This window comes from Cyprinodon tularosa, unplaced genomic scaffold (genome assembly GCF_016077235.1).
Source record: "Cyprinodon tularosa strain WSP-4 unplaced genomic scaffold, ASM1607723v1 ctg84, whole genome shotgun sequence".
NCBI lineage: Eukaryota > Metazoa > Chordata > Actinopteri > Cyprinodontiformes > Cyprinodontidae > Cyprinodon > Cyprinodon tularosa.
In genome coordinates this window covers 3,072,715-3,083,012 of record NW_024039607.1, presented here as the reverse complement: position 1 = coordinate 3,083,012, position 10,298 = coordinate 3,072,715, and the positions used below count along the sequence as shown (strand labels likewise).

The 10,298-nt window shown below is 39.0% G+C and overlaps 1 protein-coding gene across 2 annotated transcripts in view; it reads left to right on the top strand.

The window, feature by feature from the left end:
* Positions 1-5,030: 5,030 nt before the first annotated feature.
* Positions 5,031-10,298, top strand: part of LOC119774940 (A disintegrin and metalloproteinase with thrombospondin motifs 14) — an 89,432-nt gene continuing 84,164 nt past the window's right edge. The window contains exons 1-2 of one of the 2 annotated variants that reach the window (XM_038272726.1): positions 5,031-5,345; positions 5,596-6,005. In XM_038272726.1, coding sequence (XP_038128654.1) covers positions 5,267-5,345; positions 5,596-6,005 — 489 coding nt within the window. In that variant the 5' untranslated portion in view covers positions 5,031-5,266. The remainder of the gene's footprint in view (positions 5,346-5,595; positions 6,006-10,298) is intronic. The other variant, XM_038272725.1, reaches the window with a different exon arrangement.

Below are 10,298 nucleotides of genomic sequence, written 5' to 3'. Positions count from 1 at the left end.
TCTGGAGCTGCAGGTGCACACAACACTGCAAGCCGAATCATTCCTTATTCAGTAGAACAACTATTTGATTCAGAACCCTCCAGCCACTTTGCAGAAGGTCCTCTCAGCCGGCTGCGTCGAGCAGCAGCTGCTTTACATCTTTTGCATCTTGAAGAAAAAAAAAACATATTTTCTCAGCACGTTGGCATGGCTTGACAGCATTACAGTACACTGTACGGCATCCAGAGCTTGCAGAGATTCTCTCTGTACTGCAACTTCTTCCCATAGCTCAAACCCCTCTTGAAAAGGGGCTTAACAAAACAGAAAATAGTAGATTTGTTTCTAAATCACAGTTACAATCTGCATTCAGTTCAAAACAAAAGTGCACAAATGTTCCACTCCTATGTTATAAAGGACAGAGTGTTCTGTTGCAGAAAATTGTTCTTGTGTGTGGAAGTAACCACAGCCTGTGAGAGGAGCTATTCATTTCTGAAGGGGGAAAAAAAAGGGCTTCAAACTGAATACTATGCTATATTGTGGAATGTCTTCCTGGCTTTTAGACACACATAAAAAAAACAACTTCTAAACATTATGGATGGAAAAACAGCATAAAGCATCTCACAAGGCAGTTAATGGTTTCCATCTCTTAATACTGTGGTTAGTTTCCACTGCTTATTAATGCACAGCTTTGGATTTACCATCCAGTCCTTTCTCAGCCGCCCTGAGGGACTGACTGAGCAATATCCCCCTGCCCAACACCTGCACCATGTTGACCATCCTGGAAGCTCTCAGCTATTTAGCTACACATGTAGAGCATTTTCAGGCAACATGCTCTTATCTGGTGCCGTGACACATTCAAGGAACAGAAAGAAGGCAAATCTGGAGAGGGTGTCCAGTCCAGATACCCTAATTTTTCAATATGCTCCTAAAAGTTAAGGTTCACTGCAGCCCAAAGAATCCCTTGTGTCTTCCTTCCTTTAAGAAAGATTCCAGAGTTGTTGGTTCAGTCTCAGGGCATTCATGTCTGAATCCGTCTAGACTCCAGCAGAGTGAAGTTGAAACATTTTCCTGGTTCTTTTCAAATTTTATTTCTCTGATGGAACTATCTTGACTATAAACTTGTAATGACATCAACAGGATTAGTTCAGATCATGAAACAAGTATGGGTCTGTTACTCTTATTGAAGCTAGGAATGTAATCGATAGACATACAGGTATTTTAAATTAATCAGTGAATCACTTTAATTGCACAGTGTTGTCTTTTCTCAAGCTTTCTGCAAGTTGTTGTTATTTAATATATTTCTAATTAAAGCGAGATTGGACTTTGTGATGACCACAAAGTTTGATCTAACTACAGGACATGTCTCTAAATGTTAAAGTGCCCTACATGTATTTAAAATGTGCAACCCACGCAGATGCTGTTGCTTTTGGAGTAATGGGTTTTTTACTTGGTAAGCAGCCTTTGATCCAATATGGTTCATTGTGGATAATCACATTCTCCTACCGGCTATAGAGAGCATCTTCACAAGGTGTTGTGGTTTTGTTCTGTGAATAAAATTTTCATTTCACACCAAAAACAGGTTTATCTGTGAACATGGCAGCTTCAGGCATTTTACCCAAGAAATCCCTTAAAGGTCTACAATTCTGTTTTTGTTATTTTGGGCGATTTTGTTCAGCTTTTCATTGATGTCAAACAATATTGCAATTTGTTTCAGGTGATATCTTAACATCCACATATATACTTTTCTATTTAACTTGGATGTTAAATTCATGAATGAAATTCATAATTCATGAAAAAATAACCTTATTTCAGACAATCTAGTACATTTTAAATCTAAAACATACAAACAGTGTATACAATGGTTGATATATATAATTGGCTAATATGTTTGATGTACAATCACTGTACTTGCTGGTGCCAGATGGGCTGTGTCTGAGTATTAAGGAAACTGCTGATCTACTGGGATTTTTGTGCACAAACATATCTAGGGTTTACAGAGAATGGAAAAGAGAAAAATATCCAGTGGAGCAGTTCTGTGGGAGCAAAGGCATTGTTGATACAGGAGGTGAAAGGACAATGGCCAGACTGTTTCAAGCTGATATAAAGGCAACAGTAACTCATATACCATTCTTTGGAGAAGAGCATCTCTGAAGTGGATGGGCAACGGCAGAAGACCACACCTGTCAGCCAAGAACAGGAAACTGAAGCTACAATTTTAACAGGCTCACAAAATTGAACAACAGACGGTTGAAAAAACATTTCCTGGTCTGAAGAGTCCGGTTTTCTAACATACCGTATTTTCACGACCATAAGGCGCACCGTACTAAAAGGCGCAGTCTCAGTTATGTGTGCCATTACTGTATTTAACACACACATAAGGCGCACCGCACTATAGGTCGCGGGTTTCATATACAGGTACATGTCCTCTACTACGTTTAAATACCTCTACTGCGTATTTAAAAATAGAGCGGGAGCAAAACTGAGTATGATTGTGCTTTATTCATGTATTTATTACAAAGTATTAATCAAACCCATCGAAGTCATCATCCTCTGTTTGGCGTTTTCTATGTGATTTGCTGTGCTTCCCACCAAAGGGGCTAAAATATTAGAAAGCTGTTTAGCAACACTGTATGTTACTGATTTAATGCTGCTGACAATGGGTCTGAGTGGACCTGGATGACTGAGAATCTTCACCAGCGCAATGCCTCTTCTTGATCTTTTAGTCTACAAATGTTTGGGTTGGGGCTTCCAGCAGCTCTTGCAGTCAATGCTCACACTAAAGACTTTTATTTCATTTAATAGTTCCCCTTCAATCTAATCTATTATAACATTCACATCTATATTTCCCTTATCATTTCCAAATAAAAATAAATTAATTTTCTCCAAATTCAAAGACAGTTTATTTTTGTCCAACTACTTTTAAGATTATTTTTTCTGGTGTGGTATCATCCAAGAGCTGCTGAAAGCTCTCACCCGTGCAGAGAAAATTTTTATATTTGTATCAAATAAAACAAACTGGATTGCTGCTTGAAGCCATTTAATTTATTCAGATAATAAACAATATCGGTCCCCAATGTCCAAACATGAATAAGGATAATTACCCATTTTCACATTCTGTTGCCTGGTAGCTAAATAGCTCGGTCTTCATCCCTTCCATCACATCCGGATTAATTTCTTGTGATCAAATGTGTAAAATGTTTATTCTCTTTAAGATTAATAAACAGACCAATTGTAAACTTCCTTTTATCATGGAACTGTTATCTAAATGCATAATGATTGTCAGAAAGTAGTCTGTGTTTATCAATTAAGTTTACCATTCTGCTAATAAAGTGTTTCTTTTTTTAATTGCTTTATTGATCAATGAAAGGCTAAAACGTTTATAAACCTGAATTATTATTTTCTTCCAATTACTTTTTTTGGTGCAAATCTTAAAGGAATAGTACACCCAAAACATGATTAGCCTTAATTTTCTACTCACCCCCATGCTGAACAAAACTCTGGAGTACTTTTTTGATATCTCAAATGCATCTGGAGATCTGGGAGGCTTCTTGCTGTCTGCTGACATTCAAATAATGGAGGTCTATGGCGCCCGAGACAGAAAGGTCCATAAAAGTCCATAAAAACGTGTCAATATTCCTCCATACTGCTCGTCCAATGTATTCCAAGTGTCCTGAGTGGGTAGCGTCCATAATTTACTCGAAACGAAGTCATTTAGAATGTTTTTAGAGCATAAACAGTAGTGTATAGGATTTCCTAATAGCGCCCCCATGCGCGCTCACGACGCTACGGAAGCCGGCAGACCAAACCAGCGCATTCAGCTCGGCAAAGAACTCATGCTCTTCCTCAACACTGAAGTCCTCAGACATTTTTCTTTCGTTGTTTCTTTCTTTGCACAGGTAAACAGCACATTTCTTCTTCTACGCTTGCATTATCGGCAGAGCAGACACTGAATGCGCACTTCCTTCCGGTTTGGTCTGCCGGCTTCCGTAGAATCGTGAGCGCGCATGGGGGCGCTATTAGGAAATCCTATACACTACTGTTTAGGCTCTAAAACGTTCTAAATGACTTCGTTTCGAGTAAATTCTGGATGCTACCCACTCAGGACACTTGGATTACATTGGACGAGCAGTATGGAGGAATATTGACACGTTTTTGTGGACTTTTGTGGACCTTTCTGTCTCGGGCGCCATAGACCTCCATTATTTGAATGTCAGCAGACAGAAAGAAGCCTCCCAGATCTCCAGATGCATTTGAGATATCAAAAAAGTACTCCAGAGTTTTGTTCAGCATGGGGGTGAGTAGAAAATGAAGGCTAATCATGTTTTGGGTGTACTATTCCTTTAAGTTTTCACCTTTTATGTTTATTCCTAAGTTCTGGACCAAGGCTTTGTAGTGCTATCGTCACCAGTGCCTCGTGTGCAGGAATGCTGTTCCCAGATTTATTGCCATGTGATCACTAACATATGTTTGTGGACTAATGTAAACACCCTCTCTATGAGTTATTACCTTGCATCTGGCGTCTGGACGGGGTTTTCTTCGGCATGTTAAAGACAAATAGCCCAGATTCCATGACTGAACGTCAGCTGTGGCTGAGGCAGGCTTTTTTTTTCCTTCCCGAACTTAATATGATTATATAACGTAGTGGTAGCCTTTATGAGGTAAGGAAAAGACCGCTTGTTTCAATATGTGGCTGTCTCTCAGAGAGAACGCGCTCCCGCTGGTTAGGGGTGGCGCGTTCGGCGCACCATCGGTGCGTAATTGTGCACGACTGGACGGCAGATGTTCCACCACTGGGACACTATGTCTCTGCATCTTAACTCTACCTAGGTTTTTTTTCTCCCCTCTTTCTGTCTGTGTGTAGGCGTGTATTAACTTGGTCTTGTTCTGCATAAAAAAAAAAAAAAAAAAAAAAAAAAAGTTTTGAGGAGGAAAGGAGGAAGAAAAAGTGGGCAACAACTTCCAATCGTTCCGGCTCTTATACCGGGGAGTTTGTCGTCATCACCACCACTAGCCCCCCCCCCCCCCCCCCCCCCCCCCCCCCCCCCCCCCTCTGTTCGGTTCCCTAAGTGCATGCCACAGTCTCGGTGTGTGCAGTTCAGCGCGGGCCAACACACTGGAGGCAGCTTCAGTTTGGCGTGTAGAGAGGACGACGCTGAGAAATGCCCGGCCGCCTCGCTGGAGCTCAGCTCTGAGCACTTTTCCTCTGCGTTTTTTTGGGGCTTTTCATAGTTTACAACTGAAGGGGAAAGTTAGAAAAGTTGCATCCCCTCACATTTTAACTCGAGCTATGGATTGTATATATTTATTGATGTGGTTTTCATTTTGTCAAGTATATTTAGAAACTATTTTGGCTGCAGAATCAGATGGTGAGTTCTCCTGCTGTTTCATTTTCACTTTTCTATTGCAGTTTTTATAAATAAAAGTCAATGTACAGATATTATGCTGAAAAAAAGATAAAAGAATTGTTGAATATTTCTGAATGTCCATCAGTTACTTTCTCCCTAAATAAGCAAATTATTTTCCTTATTTATTTTTATTGCACCCCTCCATTCCTTCTTTTTCATTGTCAAATGTATTTTCTTAGTGAATCTCATTTGACATTATTTGTCCCATCAGAAAAACTCTCTGGAAAGTTAAGTGAATATGGTCTTATGGTGCCAATCAGCACAGACTCCCATGGCAGATACATTTCTCACGTGGTTTCTGGTGGAAGTAAAGGTGATGCTGCTGCTGAAAATCTTTCAGCCTCTGGCAGTGGAAGAAGGGTGGCCCGCAGTGTCCCCCCAATACCATCAGTCACCTCTAGCTCAGGTCACCACCTTTTTTTCAATGTCACCTTGTTTGGGAAAGAGCTTCACCTTCGCCTCAGAGCCAACAAGAGGTTGGTGGCCCCTGGGGCTTTCGTGGAATGGCAGGAGGATTTTGAGGAAAAGACAAAGGAACACATCCATGGGGACTGTGTCTTCACTGGTGATGTGACTGACATGCCAGAGGCCTCTGTGGCTATCAGCAACTGTGATGGACTGGTAAGTGTGAACTTTTAAACAAAGATATAAACATTCTTACTTTCCCCCTCCCCAAAAGTCCTTCTACATCTTCTAGCTTTATAAAATCATACAGAGGATTTGGTAAAATGTTTATGGTTAGATTGGCCTAACTTCTTACAGTATGATTTAGCCAGATAGTAACTTACACCCAACATTAGAAGCGTGAGGTAAAAAATAAAATCTCCTGGTCCTCTAGATGCATCAGAAACTTGCATTAAACGTTCATTCTTAACCCAATTCCTAACCCAATAAAATGCTGCTGCTTTTATTTTAAGGTTGGCATTCTCTGCTTGTGTGTGTGTACCAATTATATATTAAAAAAGAAAGATTATACAAAAGGCTGAGTTTTAACAATGGACAGACTGCAAGTGGGGGCTATACTCAACATGTCATAATCCTAATTTTAGTTTGTGCATTACTAATCCAAACAGTTGTTTGGAATTCATTATTTGTTGGGTGTTTTTCTTTTTCCACCAGCTGTCATGAAGCTACTTTTTTGCCAATAAAATATTAAACCAGCTGATTGAAATATTATTAAAGTAGATAGCCACACCTGACAGGACCCTTTTGGGTTTGTCTGTTTTATATAACAATGTCACATTTTTCTCAATACCAATTAGCTATATTCTGAAGCATTAATTTATTTTGACTTTAACTGAGATAAAACTTAAAGTGGCTCAGATTGTGGACAACAGGCTACAATTTTGATGTTAGAAATAGAATATCTTTAACAGTTGATTGTCAGCAATTGATCTGTCTCTTAAGGACATAAAGAGATGGAGACAGTCCTTAGCTCCCTTATTCAATGATCAATACACAACATCATTACAACTTGCAAACTGAGTTTTTATACCAGCTTTCCTTCTAGAAATAACTTGGAATCAAATTTGGGACCCTTAAATTAAAGTAAAAGACTTAACCATTTATAGCATGGACATACTAAAACAATCACAGTATCTTGCAGGGAAATTAACTATTTAGGTGGGTTGTTTCCATTCTAAAAAACAATGTGACATAAAAATGGTGCAGTGGATAGGTTAAAAAGATTTTTTTTTCAGGTTTAAAAACATTTGAGAGTCTATTGATAACTTTGGCCTTTGATTGAAACCAGCACCAGTGACGTATCCCAGTTTTAAAGTGATACATCAGAAGCTGTTTCTATAGAGAAGATAAATGCACACAGTGCTTTACCTGAAGGAGTTCAATCTCTGAATAACATTTCAAGTAAATTTGAGAGAGCAAAGATTGTGTTTACTACTGAGATGCAAGATTTTTGCTATTTTAGCTTAAACCTTAAAAGTTTTAATAGACATTCCTGGAAACTCAACTTTTTTAAATCTGTTGCAATGTTTTGTTGATGCATACTTCATGCATTATCATTGTTTGACATCAAAATAAAAAAAAAATAGAAACAGGTTGGATTAGGTCTATTCAGTAGAAACATGACTTTCTGCAAATTTAAATAGAACAAAATGATTTGTATGCTTTACTTTTTGCACGAACTACTTAATTTTTCTTTGCCTGATTATGATTCATCTGGTAACATTTTGTAACATACAATTCCCATGAAACATGTTTACCAAGCAAACTGTGGTCAGATAATGTCTATTTTGCGATATCCCACATTTCTCTATTTGAGAAATAGCAGTCTACCTCAGGACATTAATTCAAGTTTGCCAGGGGGTCCTCTTGTACCAATAAAGAATCAGTACTTTAGCAGTAGGGATTTATTATAGTTATTTTCGTTTGATCAAAGGTCAAAATCTTGTGGTCATGCTGACTTTTACTTAAATATTTATATACAGTTAACTATACTTTTTCCAATCAACTTTAGGACCACATCTATATTAGCCCATCATGGAAGCAGAGGGAACTAGTTTATTTTAGTTTATTTAGCCATATTTGCTATTTAGGTCAGGTTGGGTTATCATGTAAAACCAGTTATTTGAAAAAGTGTAAGCGGTGCAACCCAAAGAGGGTTGATGACGTGAGACAATAAGTGCTGATTATTGATTTCTCAGCTCACAGCAGTTGGTTGCCTACTCAGCTGCAGCTGCTCCAAATGAGCGTGTAGCCATGGCCTGAATGGATCCATCTTCTTTTAAATAGTTTACCACCAGAGGGTGAACCTTATATTGTTTTCATTTGTTAAACATTTTTTCATAAATTTTGGAGATAAACACATAAAAAAAAATATTCAAATGGAAATAAACTTTGATTTAATAGGTATTATTTTCTGAATAAGTTGGCAGTGATATTCATTTGCCAGCTGACTCGTGAAATATGTTGCATTGTAAGTATATAAAAAAAACTCCTTACTTATAATAAACTTGATTTCTTTCAACCAGCCCGCATAAAAAAATCAAACTACAGAACTTCATATAAAGATTTACTTTCTTCCAATTTCTTTCATCTTTCCATTATTATCATTATTATTTTTTCATTTTAGATATTTTGGATTTCCAGCATATTCAAGCAAAGGGAACAGCCAAGCAAAAGTCGGAATAATGACAGCTCTATTGTTTGGATTGTGCAACACCATGACCAGACCATACATCATTTAATAAAATGCAGACTAAGATTGTTGGTTTTAAATGGGAAATATATACACTGATAGTTCTTGCATGGAGGCCATGCCTTCTCTTAGTCTACACAAAAAAATAGCAGAATAAGGCATTCACTCAGAAAAGATTCAGCAGAAAAATGAAGGTATGTGGACTAATGACAGAGCAGCACATTGTGTCGCTGTAAAGTCCACAATCATATCTTCTGAAACAGATTTTGGAATTAATCTTGACCTTTGTTCTTCTGTTATCTATGAAAGTTTGGTATATTTTCCACTTCTTATTGTTTGTAAAAATAGATTCCAGGCATATCGTTTAAGCACAGTAAATGCTGAAAACACTAGTAACACAAACCAAACCTTTATCCCAGCAATGGTCAGCTAAGTTACAACTAAATTAAATCCGTAATGTCACAGGATAGCTCACTGTTTTGGATGAAAAGCTTAATGCTTTCTACACGGTCTACATCTTATTCCTCAGATGCTAAAATCTGAGATATTTCCAGTCGTGGGATTTGCTTGGTGCAGGTCATCCAAAACAGGAATGTTTGGTCACAGTATCATGGTTACTTATTTTGTAGCAAAACAATGTGTTTATGCTTAGCCTACCAGGGTCCAGGATCTGGTTTGGGGACCAGCAGATCTAATCACTGCTTTTTGCGGATGGCGTGGTTCTGCAGGCTACCTCCTGCCAAGACCTACAGCATTCACTAGGGCGGTTTGCAGCCGAGTGTGAGAATCAGCTTCTCTAAGTTTGAGGCCATTGTTCTTGACCAAACAAAGGTGGTTTGTCCCCTTTAGGTTGGAGGACAGTTTCTGCCTCAAATAGAGGAGTTCAGTATCTTGTGGTCCTGTTCTCGAGTAGGGGGAGAATGGAGCAGGAGATCTATTGATGGATCGGTGCGGCTGCTGCTATAATGACGCTGCACTGGTCTGTCTTGGTGAAGAGAGAGCTGAGCTAAAAGGCAAAGCTCTTCATTTGCTGGTTGGTCTGCGTTCCTACCCTCGCCTATGGTCATGAAATCTGTATCATGAATGAAAGAACTGGGCTCTACCTTAGAGATACAGTAGGGTTAGGAGTTTGGTCATTTGGGAGACACTCGGAGTATAGCTGCTTCTCCTCCACCTCAAAAGGAGTCAGCTGAGGTTGCTTGGACATCTTTTTATGTTGCCCCATTGACGCCTCCCTTAAGAGGTGTTCAAGCCACCTCCCATCAGCAGGAGGCCCAGGGGACAACTCAGGACATGCTGCAGGGACTGTATCTCTCAGCTGGGCTGGGAATTCCTCTGGCAGAGCTGGAGGAAGTGTCTGCAGAGAGGGAAGTCTGGGAGTCTCTGCTGAAGCTGCTACCCTGCGACCCGGTCCCGAATAAAGCACAAGACGATTAACAAACGATGTATTGACGTTGAATTTTTGTTCAGTAGCTTTTTAGAACTTAATAGTAGTGTTTTTCCCACTTTTTAACTATAAAAATTTACTAGCTACTTCACAAATTTTAATTGTCTTAACATAGGGTGGTGAATCAGCTAATAACCTGATGGCAAGTCAATATATTTAGGGATTTAAATACAATGAGGAAACTGCTTAAGTTCAAATGAAGCATGCAAATGGGAAATAATATGAATTCAGGTGACTTTAAAGGGGAAGTTGATGACAGAGTTGACTGTTTAGGAAACTGCTGATCTGCTGTGAGTTTAACACGACGCTC